Below are 16,342 nucleotides of genomic sequence, written 5' to 3' on the forward strand. Positions count from 1 at the left end.
ACAAAATCTTTTGATTTATTGAATTACTTTTATTGGGAGAACTTACATTTTTTCCAAAACCCCTTAAAATTTGCGTCATTTTTTTGATTTCCCTCTATCAAAAATGACAGAAAATAGTAAACATTTCCACATAGAAGACATATTTGAAGCCCAATAAAATCTGTAAAATCCGTAAAATCTAGGAGGTTCCGGGAGCCTCCACCAGGGCTTAGCCCTGGACCCACTGGGGGTCTCAAGGTGCACCCCCCTCCCCCCCCCCCCGACCCCTGCATCATGAAGTTGCGCCTTCTAACCCCAATTTCTGGATCCACCCCTGGTCATGCTAATAAAGTGATTGTAAAACGTGGTACTTTGCATAAAACTACTTTGGTGTTTATACATAGAATTAATACGGCATTACTGAAAAAATCCAAATTTATTTTACATTATTAGACCTGATTAATTTTTCTCTCATTGTATGATTGAACATATTTATGATTTTTACGTAAATCATAACAAAGACACGTGTCTGCGCCAACCACGTGGGTCCTCAAACAGGGCCCATTTCATTTCAAACATCAAACACTGGTCTATCGAGTATTCATTGATACACGACAAATATTCGTACGAATTAATGTACATCAGATTTGGCACGGTGTGAAAGGGATAGTTTCGCACTATAGACCCGGTCAACTTTCTCAAAAAATAAAAATATCTCATATTTGAAGGGATATTACATGTGTAAAAATTTATGAAATAATTTAAGGAAACGTGTCAAGTATACCTAAGTGGCACAAGTCCTAGTTTAGGCGCTAGGCGCCGTACCTAGACCCCTACCGCATATAGTTAGATAGGGTATATTTGGCGCCGCCGTGCCCCAAATCGGTGCCTATACTTACCCTTTTGGGGTCAGAATCTATTAAAGGGGTCAATGCCCTAAAATGCCCTGTGGTCACCTAAGTGGCACAAGTCCTAGTTTAGGCGCTAGGCGCCGTACCTAGACCCCTACCGCATATAGTTAGATAGGGTATATTTGGCGCCGCCGTGCCCCAAATCGGTGCCTATACTTACCCTTTTGGGGACAGAATCTATTAGAGGGGTCAATACCTTAAAATGCCCTATGGTCACCTAAGTGGCACAAGTCCTAGTTTAGACGCTAGGCGCCGTACCTAGACCCCTACCGCATATAGTTAGATAGTAAAAATAGGGTATATTTGGCGCCGCCGTGCCCCAAATCGGTGCCTATACTTACCCTTTTGGGGTCAGAATCTATTAAAGGGGTCAATGCCCTAAAATGCCCTGTGGTCACCTAAGTGGCACAAGTCCTAGTTTAGGCGCTAGGCGCCGTACCTAGACCCCTACCGCATATAGTTAGATAGGGTATATTTGGCGCCGCCGTGCCCCAAATCGGTGCCTATACTTACCCTTTTGGGGACAGAATCTATTAGAGGGGTCAATACCTTAAAATGCCCTATGGTCACCTAAGTGGCACAAGTCCTAGTTTAGACGCTAGGCGCCGTACCTAGACCCCTACCGCATATAGTTAGATAGTAAAAATAGGGTATATTTGGCGCCGCCGTGCCCCAAATCGGTGCCTATACTTACCCTTTTGGGGTCAGAATCTATTAAAGGGGTCAATGCCCTAAAATGCCCTGTGGTCACCTAAGTGGCACAAGTCCTAGTTTAGGCGCTAGGCGCCGTACCTAGACCCCTACCGCATATAGTTAGATAGGGTATATTTGGCGCCGCCGTGCCCCAAATCGGTGCCTATACTTACCCTTTTGGGGTCAGAATCTATTAGAGGGGTCAATACCTTAAAATGCCCTGTGGTCACCTAAGTGGCACAAGTCCTAGTTTAGGCGCTAGGCGCCGTACCTAGACCCCTACCGCATATAGTTAGATAGTAAAAATAGGGTATATTTGGCGCCGCCGTGCCCCAAATCGGTGCCTATACTTACCCTTTTGGGGTCAGAATCTATTAAAGGGGTCAATGCCCTAAAATGCCCTGTGGTCACCTAAGTGGCACAAGTCCTAGTTTAGGCGCTAGGCGCCGTACCTAGACCCCTACCGCATATAGTTAGATAGGGTATATTTGGCGCCGCCGTGCCCCAAATCGGTGCCTATACTTACCCTTTTGGGGACAGAATCTATTAGAGGGGTCAATACCTTAAAATGCCCTATGGTCACCTAAGTGGCACAAGTCCTAGTTTAGACGCTAGGCGCCGTACCTAGACCCCTACCGCATATAGTTAGATAGTAAAAATAGGGTATATTTGGCGCCGCCGTGCCCCAAATCGGTGCCTATACTTACCCTTTTGGGGTCAGAATCTATTACAGGGGTCAATGCCCTAAAATGCCCTGTGGTCACCTAAGTGGCACAAGTCCTAGTTTAGGCGCTAGGCGCCGTACCTAGACCCCTACCGCATATAGTTAGATAGGGTATATTTGGCGCCGCCGTGCCCCAAATCGGTGCCTATACTTACCCTTTTGGGGACAGAATCTATTAGAGGGGTCAATACCCTAAAATGCCCTGTGGTCACCTAAGTGGCACAAGTCCTAGTTTAGGCGCTAGGCGCCGTACCTAGACCCCTACCGCATATAGTTAGATAGGGTATATTTGGCGCCGCCGTGCCCCAAATCGGTGCCTATACTTACCCTTTTGGGGACAGAATCTATTAGAGGGGTCAATACCCTAAAATGCCCTGTGGTCACCTAAGTGGCACAAGTCCTAGTTTAGACGCTAGGCGCCGTACCTAGACCCCTACCGCATATAGTTAGATAGTAAAAATAGGGTATATTTGGCGCCGCCGTGCCCCAAATCGGTGCCTATACTTACCCTTTTGGGGTCAGAATCTATTAAAGGGGTCAATGCCCTAAAATGCCCTGTGGTCACCTAAGTGGCACAAGTCCTAGTTTAGGCGCTAGGCGCCGTACCTAGACCCCTACCGCATATAGTTAGATAGGGTATATTTGGCGCCGCCGTTCCCCAAATCGGTGCCTATACTTACCCTTTTGGGGACAGAATCTATTAGAGGGGTCAATACCCTAAAATGCCCTGTGGTCACCTAAGTGGCACAAGTCCTAGTTTAGACGCTAGGCGCCGTACCTAGACCCCTACCGCATATAGTTAGATAGTAAAAATAGGGTATATTTGGCGCCGCCGTGCCCCAAATCGGTGCCTATACTTACCCTTTTGGGGTCAGAATCTATTAAAGGGGTCAATGCCCTAAAATGCCCTGTGGTCACCTAAGTGGCACAAGTCCTAGTTTAGGCGCTAGGCGCCGTACCTAGACCCCTACCGCATATAGTTAGATAGGGTATATTTGGCGCCGCCGTGCCCCAAATCGGTGCCTATACTTACCCTTTTGGGGACAGAATCTATTAGAGGGGTCAATACCCTAAAATGCCCTGTGGTCACCTAAGTGGCACAAGTCCTAGTTTAGGCGCTAGGCGCCGTACCTAGACCCCTACCGCATATAGTTAGATAGGGTATATTTGGCGCCGCCGTGCCCCAAATCGGTGCCTATACTTACCCTTTTGGGGTCAGAATCTATTAGAGGGGTCAATGCCCTAAAATGCCCTGTGGTCACCTAAGTGACACAAGTCCTAGTTTAGGCGCTAGGCGCCGTACCTAGACCCCTACCGCATATAGTTAGATAGTAAAAATAGGGTATATTTGGCGCCGCCGTTCCCCAAATCGGTGCCTATACTTACCCTTTTGGGGTCAGAATCTATTAGAGGGGTCAATGCCCTAAAATGTCCTGTGGTCACCTGAGTGACACATGGCCTAGTTTAGGCGCTAGGCGCCGTATATTGAGAGTACTTTTTTGTCGGGTTCGTTATACGTACATTTTCTAAGCGATAAATATTAGGAAAAATCCTTATTGGCCGCTAGCTTATTGTCCGCTAGCTTGACTTTAGTATTTGGCGGCACATGTTATTCAAAAGATTAAAAATAGATTGAAGGAGTGAAAGTACTCTGAGGTTTGTAATGTTAAATAGTTTTATGTTATTTTCCCCCCAGATATCAGTCATATATATCATTGTAGTGTTGCCAGAAATACGAGAAACAGTGGTAGAGAACCACCCTCACTGATTGTCTTAACTTCTATTTTGTTATCAATATCATGATTGTGAAGGAAGTATTGTGTTAGTATGTACTGTTCAAATACTGAGTACCACGAATATAAGTGTATACACGGTATACCATGTTCCACTGTATATCATAGAATTAGCCTTTTTTCACAATAGTTTTTCTCAATTTGATCATGTCATATATCAGGTCCATTCTACCTACGTAGCTACTTATACTTATAGCTAAGTAGGTATTTAAACCTGCTCCAGGTAGCTATTTTTACCTACTTTTTCCTTTACTTCCATTTCGTGGCCAAACGCAGGAACGGCCCAATATGGTGTGTACCAAATTTCTTGATTCACATACACTGACGATGAATACCACAAAAACAATTGGACAAAAATTATTACTTTCTAACCTTTCAAATTTGCATCAATAACAACACCCAGTTCCATTTTCTTGGAGCTAGGGATCAAAGCTACGTGATAAAAAGTGTTTACAAAAAGCTTCATTCCTCTCTCCATCACCCGTGGGTCCATTCATTCCTACTCGCTCGTTCTCATGAATAATCAATGAGGCAATTTGATTGGGCACTCATGGAAAACCCTAAGCGAATTTGTCCAATCAAAAAGATGCTTTCAGTCCGATTTCGGTATACAATTGCGATGATAGCAAAGTTAAGTTAGTGCTACCTTTACAGGGTTCGAAATTAACTCATGTCCGTAAGTCCGAGACTAGTAAAAAAACGTGTCGGACTAGTGAACTCTCTATAGCACTAGTCCGTACGGACTAGTGAAAATCCGGAAATCAATCTTGAATATGGTAAAGATTTTGAGCAAGATTTGTTCGAGTCTCTTAGATGTTTGAAGTTATGGTCAATTAATTACCTGCATGGTTAAGTGTTTGTGTGACTATGACATTCTGAGCTTCCAAACACATGGAGTGCATTCGAGACCGCCGTTCTTCGAACATGCACAAATGTTTTCCGGACTAGTGAACATCAACAGTGACTAGTCCGTACGGACTAGTGCTTGAAAAAGTTAATTTCGAACCCTGCTTTAAAAACAGAAGAGTTCCATTGCTATAACGATTACTTTGATTGGACGTTATTTTAAATATTTATTCATGAGAACGAGTGAGTAGGAATGAATGGACCCACGGGTGATCAGGGTTCGAAATTAACATTTTCAAGCACTAGTCCGTACGGACTAGTCACTATTGATGTTCACTAGTCCGCAAAGCATTTCACTAGTCCGTCCAGTACACATCATATTAAATGATCTTCATTTTATTCAACAGTATTTAATGAAACCAAACACATCACATTTGCAATCCAGTACATCATATTAAATGATCTTCATTTTATTCAACAGTATTTAATGAAACCAAACACATCACATTTGCAATCAATTTAATTTCTGACACCTACAAATAAAAGAGACCACCATATTTTATTTCGCATTCAAGATCTTCAGAAGCATACAATATTAACCTCCGAGTTAATCCTTTTATAAACATCCATAAGTGCGTTCGAGATTGACGTTCCTGTTGTTTTGGTGCTCAGATCTTAGAGCCACAGGAGTTCGAAATGTTATCAATAAAGTCAATAAAATTCACTCGATTGACCATGTCATGAGCTATAGTGTTATGAACTACTGTGTTAGAGTCGCGAATGATGAAAACATGTGTACACAAACGTGCATGTTCTCAGACCACACTACTTGCAATTCCTGCACCTAGAACACGTTCTCGTGATGTGTACTCGGCGTTCGGAATCGGCAGGAATTTGACAATTTGTGCACGTTCGAAGAACGGTGGTCTCGAATGCACTCCATGTGTTTGGAAGATCAGGATGTCATAGTCACGCAAACACTTAACCATGCAGGTAATTAATCGACCATAAGTTCAAACATCTAAGAGACTCGGACAAATCTTGCTAAAAATCTTTATCATATTCAAGATTGATTTCCGGATTTTCACTAGTCCGTACGGACTAGTGCTATAGAGAGTTCACTAGTCCGACACGTTTTTTACTAGTCTCGGACTTACGGACATGAGTTAATTTCGAACCCTGGTGATGGAGAGAGGAACGAAGCGTAATCAACCGTGGGTTTCCTATGATGCTTTATCAATAGTTACTTGTAAACACCAGTTTTCAATTGTATTTCATAGAAAAAGGAATGATCGAAAATACGTGGCTGGGTCTGAGACTGTTCAATGCTTTTACCAGTTAGGTGCTTTAGCACTGAGCTATTCAGGCCGATATCCTGTCAACAAACCATTACTTTCGCATGTCTTTCATGTTTCTAAGAAATCTCAAGAGAACAGAGGAAGAACATTGTGGATGTGTTTAGATGGCATTTGAATAGACTGTGGACTTTGGATTGGATAGCTTGATGGTAGAGCATCTAGTTTTCTAACTAGTAATGCAGGGATGTCAACAGTGTTTGAACATTTATCATCCAACCAGTATTTTTAGCTCACCTGAACCGAAGGTTCAAGTGAGCTATTCTGATCACATTTTGTCCGGCGTCCGTCTGTCTGTCCGTAAACTTTTCACATTTTCGACTTCTTCTCCAGAACCACTGGGCCAATTTCAACCTAACTTGGCCAAAAGCATCCTTGGGTGAAGGGCTTTCAAGTTTATTCAAATGAAGGGCCATGTCCCTTTCAAAGGGGAGATAATCACAAAAATGCAAAAATAGGGTGGGGTCATTTAAAAATCTTCTTCTCAAGAACCACTGGGCCAGAAGAGCTGAAATTTACCTGAAAGCTTCCTGACATCAGATTCAAGTTTGCTCAAATCATGGCCCCCGGTGGTAGGATGGGGCCACAAGAGGGGATCAAAGTTTTACATACAAATATAAAGGGAAAAACTTTAAAAATCTTCTTCTCAAGAACCACTAAGCCAGAAAAGCTGAGATTTACATGAAAGCTTCCTGACATAATGCAGATTCAAGTTTGTTCAAATCATGGGCCCCTGGGGTTGGATGGGGCCACAATAGGGGATCAAAGTTTTACATACAAATATAAAGGAAAAATCTTTAAAAATCTTCTTCTCAAGAACCATTGAGCCAGAAAAGCTGATTTTTACATGAAAACTTTCTGACATAGTGCAGATTCAAGTTTGTTCAAATCATGGCCCCCGGGGATAAGATGGGGCCCAAAGGGTGGATCAAAGTTTTACACACAAATATATAGGGAAAAACTTTAAAAATCTTCTTCTCAAGAACCACTAAGCCAGAAAAGCAGAGATTTACATGAAAGCTTCCTGACATAATGCAGATTCAAGTTTGTTCAAATCATGGCCCCCGGGGGTTGGATGGGGCCACAATAGGGGATCAAAGTTTTACATACAAATATAAAGGAAAAATCTTTAAAAATCTTCTTCTCAAGAACCACTGAGCCAGAAAAGCTGAGATTTACATGAAAACTTCCTGACATAATGCAGATTCAAGTTTGTTCAAATCATGGGCGCCTGGGGTTGGATGGGGCCACAATAGGGGATCAAAGTTTTACATACAAATATAAAGGAAAAATCTTTAAAAATCTTCTTCTCAAGAACCACTGAGCCAGAAAAGCTGATTTTTACATGAAAACTTTCTGACATAGTGCAGATTCAAGTTTGTTCAAATCATGGCCCCTGGGGATAAGATGGGGCCCCCCAAGGGGGGATCAAAGTTTTACACACAAATATATAGGGAAAATCTTTAAAAATCTTCTTCTCAAGAATAGCAAAGCTGTGATTAATCATATTTATATGGAAGCATCTTCAGGTAGTGTAAATTCAAGTTTGTTCAAGTCATGCCCCCAGGGGGTAGGGAGGGGCCACAATACGGGTTCAAAGTTTGACATTGAAATATTTAAAAAAAAATATATGTTCAAAAATCTTCATCTCAAGAAGAGCATAGTAATGATTAGTCATTTTAATGTAAAAGCATTATCAGGTAGTGCAGATTAAAATTTGTGGAATTCATGGTCCCCTGGTGAAGGTTGGGGCCACATAGAAGATCAATTTTTTTTTTTTTTTTTTTTTTTTTACATGGGAATATTTAAGGAGGAGTGTTTAAGAAATTTTACATGGGAATATATAGGAAAAAATGTAGATAAATTTTCAATTTTTTCTGCTCTTGTTAATTTTGCATCCAAATAAATCTAGTGATATAATTTCATTTTTGTCTTCATTTATAAATTAAGAAGAAGAAAACTCGCCGTCGATTCCTTTTGAACAACTTGGTGAATATCATTAATCTTGGCACCAAAATTCTTTGACTGAAGGGCATTCAGTTGTTATAATTACACACTTAATGCACATATTTACAACGTGTATGACCCCCTATTGATTTTCTGGTCACACCTACCATGTTGGGTTTAAAACATAAACACTCTTTTCTCAGGTGAGCGATGTGGCCCATGTTTCCTTTTGCATGGATACCTAGAAAATACAACCATGTGGAATGGTTAAAGAGTTTTGTTTGAGATTCTTAGATGGGGCTGGATTTCTGCTTAGGTAATTCGGTTCTAGAAAAACTGACTACTGATGTGAAAGTGCCAGGTTTGATTCCCACTCCAGCCACATCCCATATGGATTCACACACAAACATTAGAAATCTAGTGTCCATTTGTTGAAATTTCGTAAATAATTAGTTTTCATTTTAGGATGTCTTCATTTATGGGCTCGCCCCAATTTTCACACCAAGACTGGCTAGAGGGTGCAGCCAGACAGGTGGACCGACAACTCCAGGATGAAAGAAGTTACCAGGAACTGTCGGACCAACTCAAGGTGCCTGTTCACAGTAAGTGGGGTTTGTTTCTACATTTTACATGTTTATAGCAATTATTGGTTGATGTACAGGATGTTTCAGTCTATATGGCATCTGTGTTTGGATGCATATTGCTTTGTTGGTGAATCAAGTAAGTGCAAGGTCATCACGTGTACATTTTGTTTTGTTTATGCCATTTCAGATCAACCAAGCTTGAGTGGATTAAATGAGCTCGATTATCCTAGTTTACCAGAAGCTGGGATTTCCATTGACAGTCTGTGTGAAATTAGCAATGTGAAAAGGGTTCCCCTACCCCCAGAGCTGGTGGAACAGTTTGAACGTATCCTTTTATTTGTTTACATGGCCATCTAGTTTTATGTCCTTATTTTCATTCACCATGTACTAATAGAATCTGGGCAAATGTCTTTGATAAATATACACATTTACTTTTATTGATTTCTCCTAAATATCCTTAACTTTGGGAATAGGAATGCAGTGTAATTGCATGATGGGTCTTTTTCCCACTATTGAGAGAGCCTGGTTGACTATAGACAGTGACATTTTTGTATGGAGATACGAAGATGGGTAATTTACAGAATACACATACATGTACAGTCTACTTCACTTAAACTGAAGTTTTACTGACACAGAGAATACACATCAGTCTAATTCACTTATACTGAAGTTTTACTGACACAGAGAATACACATGTTTAATATTACATTAGAGTTTACTTGTGTTGATTCAGGAAGATACATGTAGCTTCATGACTTAGTTAAGCAATGTATCTGAATGATAAGTCAATGAACTATGACACTGTATGTGCATGATACATGTTTTTAATTCTATTTTTAGCACAGACCTGGCATACTTTGATGGACTGAATGAAACAATACTTAGTGCTGCCTTAGTTAAACCAAAACAAGGTACACATACTATGTCTGTCCAGTTTCTTATTGATATTAAGATGTTTCCTCAGAAATTATGACATCAAGTCATCATAATGTCTTTCAGCTTTCAATGTGTATGTGGTAAATTTTTACTGAAGTTTAGAAAATGATAAACAAATATCTTTTTACTGATGGATTCCAAAGATAATTCAGAGTTGCTTCATCATTAGCCATATCACATTATAAATGATTATAAATAATGGAAAAGAAGTAGAAATAAAATTCACTGCACCATTCATTGTATTGGTACTCATACCTACATGTAATAGCTTTCAGGGTATGAAGGACAGAAATAAGATAATATTTTTAGGAAAATCTGGATTAACGCTGATCATTTAAATAATTGTACTGGTGTTATATTGTTAACCTGAAAGAACAGACAGTGTTTCTTTTTCATTTTGTTGTATTGTGTGTTTATAAAAAATGCATGTACAGTATGCTACCTCCTGTACAATTGAAGGTGAATTTATCTTCCCTGTTTTGTAGGTATTTTCCAGCCACACATTCAGTACCTTTTGTGCCTTGCCACTCCTGTGGACATAGTCCTATTGGGCGTCAGTTTCTCCGGGCCATATGATAGTATGTACCGGCTTTTCCCACCAGATATGTAATGGCATATAGGTGGATTTGTCATTTTAATTGGGATTTTAGAATATTTAACATCCAGTAGTCTGTTTTGAAACTCTTCAAACTGAAAGCTTTCCTTTCCATTTAAGATATGACAGCAGACAGTAGGAGTGGAGAAATGCACCTCCTCCCAGAGCCTCTGTTCTCTATCCCTACAGACAACACATACATTGTCAGCATCACAGGGGCCCCCAATGGGAGAATCTTCATGGCTGGGAAGGATGGCTGTTTATATGAATTAGCTTATCAGGTTAGATTCAAATATACCACTTGCATGTGTATTTGAAATGATTGGGAAAAGGATAAGAATACAATTTGGCCATTTCAACTATGGAAATAAGAAACTTTATTAAAGATGGTTGCAAGTTCATGTGTCAATTTTCTGATCGGTTTGTGGCTTTTACTTAACAGGCAGATGATGGCTGGTTCAGTAGAAAGTGCAGAAAGATTAACCACTCAACAAGTGCTCTGTCCTTCCTGGTGCCTTCATTTCTCAACTTTTCCTTCAGTGAGGACGGTAAGCATATTCAAAATGTAGAAATTAAAAAATTTTCATAAAAATTTTGAATTTGAGTCTGTAGTCAGAATGTTGCTACTTTTGACATTACAGACCCGCTGCTACAGCTGAGTCTAGATGACTCCAGAAATATCCTGTATGCCTGTACAGAGAAAGGAACTATTCAGGTAATGACGTCAAAAAGTATTTGTTATACAAATTTTCTAAATTTTCAGAAAAGGCATGGTGATAGTAGAAGTTTGTGTTTGCAGGTTTTCGACCTGGGACAAGATGGACGGAGTATGAGTAGAGTGGCTTCCATACCACTAAACACTACAGTTCACAGTGCAGCCCTCATCGCCAGGTAGATAGCATTCATTTCTTGCAAATGATCTGAATAGTTTTAATGTCCACTGTTTTCCGTAAAATGACACATCCCAAATTATCAGATTGACATAATTGGAAATGGCAGAGTTCAGAAGGATGTTTGGGGAAAATTAACTTGCATTTAATTCACTGCATAATTACAGGACTGTTGAGAGATCCAACTTCAAACCTATTGTACATATCAGTGCCTTGACCAAATCGGAGTCGACAAATATTCACCTCGTGGCTGTTACAAAAACAGGTACGCAAACTGTATTTTTGTTTGTGTTCAATAAAAATTTGTCCTAATGATGTGATTCAAAATATGTGTTCATTTTGTAGGAGTGCGATTGTATTTCACAACAAACCCATTCGGTGGCAACAAAGGACGTCCTGGCATGCTGTCTCTGGTTCATGTTCGACTTCCTCCAGGGTTCTCTGCATCCACAACTGTTCATAAACCGCAAAATGTTCACATGGCTTATCACAAAAAAGGTAGCATATTGTCTGTTGTAACACAAAAGTTTCAACTTTTGAATTCAAGTAAACTAAGGCGGTGTGGATCATACATGTAAACCATTTCATAATTGTAAAAAAAGGATTTTGAATTAAAAATTGTGTAGCATGTATTTATGTGTCAATGTAATTATTATGCCTATATTTGCCTTAGAGTTACTGTATTTGCTTGGGTTTTATTTATATTTGCGATTATATTAACGATCATGAAAATAAAACAATCGCAAAGTGCTGTTCAAAGTATTTTGGGGTAAACACGAACTATTCAAAGGGGTTTATTTGCGAAATTTAAACCATAGTGAAAAACCGAACAATGAAAAATCACAAAAATTTTAGCTCCACGAAATTAAAGTCCTGTACATTACATTAAACATGTCTGTGGTGTATGTGTGTTTTAGGAACTTTGTTACTGGTGGCCTCTCAGTCGGAAGACAGTGATATACTGTGGACAGTCAGCAATGACTCATTCCCATTTCAAGGGCAGCTCATGGAAGCACATGTAAGTGTAAAAATCAATAAAAATTTAATAAATCACATGTATTCAGTGAAAGGATATAGATTATATCTGTTGTGTTGGTACATCTTTGTTTTTGAAAACACCATCTCTTGTCTAAATACTTCATGTGGCATAAAAGATTTAGTGATACATGTGGGTTGAAGAAAATGACAGAGTGGTTATGAACACCATTGTACAAAGGTTTGAAATGTAACTATTGATCACTTGCAGAGCACTATTGCAGTAGATGGCCGGACCTGGGCGATGTGTGAAGTCACCTCAGGAGAGCCAAATGTTGTTGTAGATAAGCCAGATCCCCCCGCTGTGGTCACCCAGCACTCAGAGACCCCCAGAAAGTTTATTCTTCTTAGTGCCCAGGTATGTACATGTACAGCTAAACCTGTCTAGTCAAACACCTGAATGATCTGTTTCACTGTTTCCAACCCTAGTCTCCATTCCTAATTCTCTTTTGCATGGTACGCTCTGCCTAATCAGACACAAATTTCGTTCTCTTAGTCTACATATATGTCAGATAAGAAAAGTTTCAGTGTAATGATTTTTTATTCCTGATATTGCTCAATTATCATTCAAATATTTTATTTACATATACATGTTATAACATACATGTTTATTTGCTCATTTCGGAAGAAATCAAAATTGAAATGACAGATGAATATCATAGAAAACTCCTTTGTGAATTTTGTGTTGATCTTTTGAAAACACTTTTTCAGGGGAGTAACATTTTTATGAAGATGAGGCCGGTGGACCAGCTCAGACAGCTGTTGATTGATTGTCAGGGTCCAGATGCTGACGAAGTCAAGGCATTCTTCAGATTACATAAGGTATGAATACAATAAATTTCTAAATATACATGTATGAGAGGAATTCATTATCATGTAATTTAGTGAGAATTTGGTGACTACACAAATGAAATTACTTGCTTTTATTCTTGTATTGCTGAAAAATATGTAAAAACTTTTGGTGAACATTTGGGAATTTATGTTCTCACTATTTGATGTTTACACTGCGTCTGTCATTTCACGATATTAAGTACTCATATAGAATAAGGAATCATCAGTACATTACTAAAAGCCAGTCAATACAAACAAAAATGTCTCTGTACATGTATGTACTTATTAATGTACATACATGTATTTTTTTTTATTGAATTTTCAGATTGAACAGGCTTGCTCCACATGTCTTATTCTGGCTTGTTCAAGGATAGCGGCAGATCAACAGGTTAGTCGTACCTACAGTATGACAGCAAGTATTCTTTATTCTGGCAATTTTCTGGATTAGCAGCTTATCATTTGCATGCAACTGCAAGCAAAAGTCTCTATTTTTTTTTTTTTTAATTCTTTATTGAAAAATGTTGTAGGTTGCTACGTGGGCCACCATGGCCTTCTTTATGTATGGTGGTGAACCACAGCTGAATTTTACTGGATCCGCCATGGGAACAGATGGAAGGATGATGCCAAGTAACCTGGGAGCAATGGGTACCTGTAATTATTTCATTTTAAGCAGATTTTAGGTCAAATTGTACTTGTACAGTAAGATACTTACTTGACTTAATCCTCTGGGTTCTGGGCGATCCATCATTGGCTCAGCCCATGTCATTCCAGCAGCCTTCACTCTCATAGTAAGATGCAGATGTAGCAAGACTTGCGTGGGAGGAAAAAATTTGCTGTATTAGTAGTTCACTGTACATTTATAGTGAATTCAGAGAATGTTTTATGACTGATTTCCTGTATTGCAGATAAATATACATGTGTAATGTACATGTACCATAATTTTTGGTAATAAGGTCAATTTTTTTTCTGTAGCTCAATAGCCTCGCCCAATATACCAAATTGACCTAACTAAGGCCTGTATTTAAATAAATTGTATCTGAAGATGAAAAAATTGCTTTTAAGACCCTCTAAATGGGTCATAAGGAAGCATATATAAGAATGAAGTAATGGGAAAGAAAGCTAAATCTGATATGAAACACATGTTCTTAAAAACATGTAGGCTCTGGATCTCTGACTTGTACACTTCATTATTTTAGATACTGTATTTACACAAATAAATGAGATCATTTAAATGTGTCACATACAAAATGTTTAAAACAAATGAAACACAACAAGCTGTATGATTATTTTCAATCAATTTTACTGGTCTTGCTGAAAATAGCCAATACGTAAGATTTAACATAGCTGATGATAAACAGTAAACAAAAGCACAATGCTTAAATTTGGATTGGCAAAGTTGTGATTCATATACTGTACCGTCATAATGAATGGCCTGTATCAAGGATGTTACTTTGAGAAAATTGCTTGCACATTTAAGATACATGTATGATGTTATAAATGTTAGATATTTTGTTTCTGCACTTTTAGATTGACTTTGCTAATAAACTTCAAAGTTTTACTACATACATGTAAATACATTGTATCTTTCAGAGATCCATTATTCTTGTTCAGGAAATTGGTTAATATATTGGAAATAAAAAACAAACATTTAAAACAACTTTTTGGGGTCAAAATATTATAGCAGACAATAAAATACTTAATTTCTGATACATTACAAGAAATGATGTGACATTTGTGGTGAATATATTCATAATTGAATTAAAGTTTGAGGAAAATATATTTATGACCTTAAAGATTTAAGAGGTCAAAATATATGTACATTAAGGCCCAAACCATCTACAAATTGTTAAATAGTCCTATAAAGAAGTAAATTTTCAAACTGATACCAACTGCCATTGACCTTTACTGATGATATACAGTAGTTCAAAATCATCCTTTTAAAAGGGCCTGGGAAACATGAGGGGTTTTTTTTGGGGGGGGGGGTGTTTAAAAAAAACCCATTAATTTGATTTAAATCTGTCCATCATTACTGTGAAGTCATTTGTACATGGTCGTTATGGAATATGCTGTGTGGTTTTTCAGGTCTTCACCAGACATCAACACCAGCTCCAGGCATGGGTCATCCATACTTCCATCCTTCCATGACACCCGGTCCAAATATCACACAGGAAATTATATTCTCAGGGAAACACAATGGCATTTGTCTATATCTAGCCAGGATTCTCGGGTATGTCCAAATTGTTTTGAAAACAAGCCTTGAACCTGCTATTGTAAAACAGAATACATAAAAACTGAAATCCAGTTAAAGTAGTGATGTGATGACAACTGAATTTCCCTTATAGTCTAGTCAATCTAGCTCATAAATGAGCAAAACCTCAAACTAATTGCAACAGAAATGAAATTTTGATTATTCATGCAAGAAAACACATGCAAACAACATATTAAAAATCGGCTTTTGTATTTCCATGGGAAAATTGGAATTTTGGGGTAAAATGATGTGTTTTTTCATGAAAATCGCTAAAAACTGGAAATTGAAGAAAATGTCCATTTTATGTAACATACAGTAGAAATAATCTCAAATTTCAACCTGGAAATGTTCGATTAAAATTTTTACAGCAGAATATATTCTTTCCTTGACTGTAATTTTTGGGTAAAATCTTGCTTTTTTGAATATAATTGTTAAAGATTGAAATTTTAAGAAGAAAACCCACATTTTGTCATACATTTGAGTCTACCAATAAAAAATTGAAGTTAGGATTTATTTTAAAAACTGCTCAACAGGTAAGATATATAAATTATTGGCAATATATATGAAAAATACCATTTTAGGTAGGAAAACCTACCTTTTTCTAAAACAAAAAAAAGTGAAAAACTGGAAATGATAGGAAATGACTGTTTTATAGAAGAGATGACATTGATCTTATAAATTTAAGAATAAAACGTCCAAATGCACAACTAAACTTTTCTGCACCAAAATTTATTTTCCCTTGCCGAATTTTGGGTTGAAATCTTCATTTTCCAACAAAAATCGTTAAAAACTGGATTTTGGAAGAAAATACTTTTTCCTGTCCATTAGGCATATATGAATTACCACATGAAGATTAAAACATTAAAATAAACTGTTAACACAAAACAAGTGCCCCTTCAAAAATGGTCTGTTCAAGATGACCTACATTTTTGCAGTTACTCCCCTTACATCGGAAGTTGGAGGCGCGCTTACCAT

The 16,342-nt window shown here is 38.4% G+C and overlaps 1 protein-coding gene across 2 annotated transcripts in view; it reads left to right on the plus strand.

Annotated features, from left to right (window-relative positions):
• Positions 1–3,840: 3,840 nt before the first annotated feature.
• Positions 3,841–16,342, plus strand: part of LOC125670188 (nuclear pore complex protein Nup155-like) — a 29,952-nt gene continuing 17,450 nt past the window's right edge. The window contains exons 1-18 of one of the 2 annotated variants that reach the window (XM_048905213.2): positions 3,841–3,963; positions 8,714–8,850; positions 9,020–9,157; positions 9,306–9,402; positions 9,673–9,743; positions 10,254–10,346; positions 10,484–10,644; positions 10,806–10,911; positions 11,005–11,078; positions 11,163–11,254; positions 11,421–11,518; positions 11,599–11,751; positions 12,171–12,271; positions 12,500–12,646; positions 13,000–13,110; positions 13,445–13,507; positions 13,647–13,770; positions 15,202–15,346. In XM_048905213.2, the coding sequence (XP_048761170.2) occupies positions 8,715–8,850; positions 9,020–9,157; positions 9,306–9,402; positions 9,673–9,743; positions 10,254–10,346; positions 10,484–10,644; positions 10,806–10,911; positions 11,005–11,078; positions 11,163–11,254; positions 11,421–11,518; positions 11,599–11,751; positions 12,171–12,271; positions 12,500–12,646; positions 13,000–13,110; positions 13,445–13,507; positions 13,647–13,770; positions 15,202–15,346 (1,910 nt within the window). In that variant the 5' untranslated portion in view covers positions 3,841–3,963; position 8,714. The remainder of the gene's footprint in view (positions 3,964–8,713; positions 8,851–9,019; positions 9,158–9,305; positions 9,403–9,672; positions 9,744–10,253; positions 10,347–10,483; positions 10,645–10,805; positions 10,912–11,004; positions 11,079–11,162; positions 11,255–11,420; positions 11,519–11,598; positions 11,752–12,170; positions 12,272–12,499; positions 12,647–12,999; positions 13,111–13,444; positions 13,508–13,646; positions 13,771–15,201; positions 15,347–16,342) is intronic. The other variant, XM_048905214.2, reaches the window with a different exon arrangement.

This window comes from Ostrea edulis, chromosome 4 (assembly GCF_947568905.1).
Source record: "Ostrea edulis chromosome 4, xbOstEdul1.1, whole genome shotgun sequence".
NCBI lineage: Eukaryota > Metazoa > Mollusca > Bivalvia > Ostreida > Ostreidae > Ostrea > Ostrea edulis.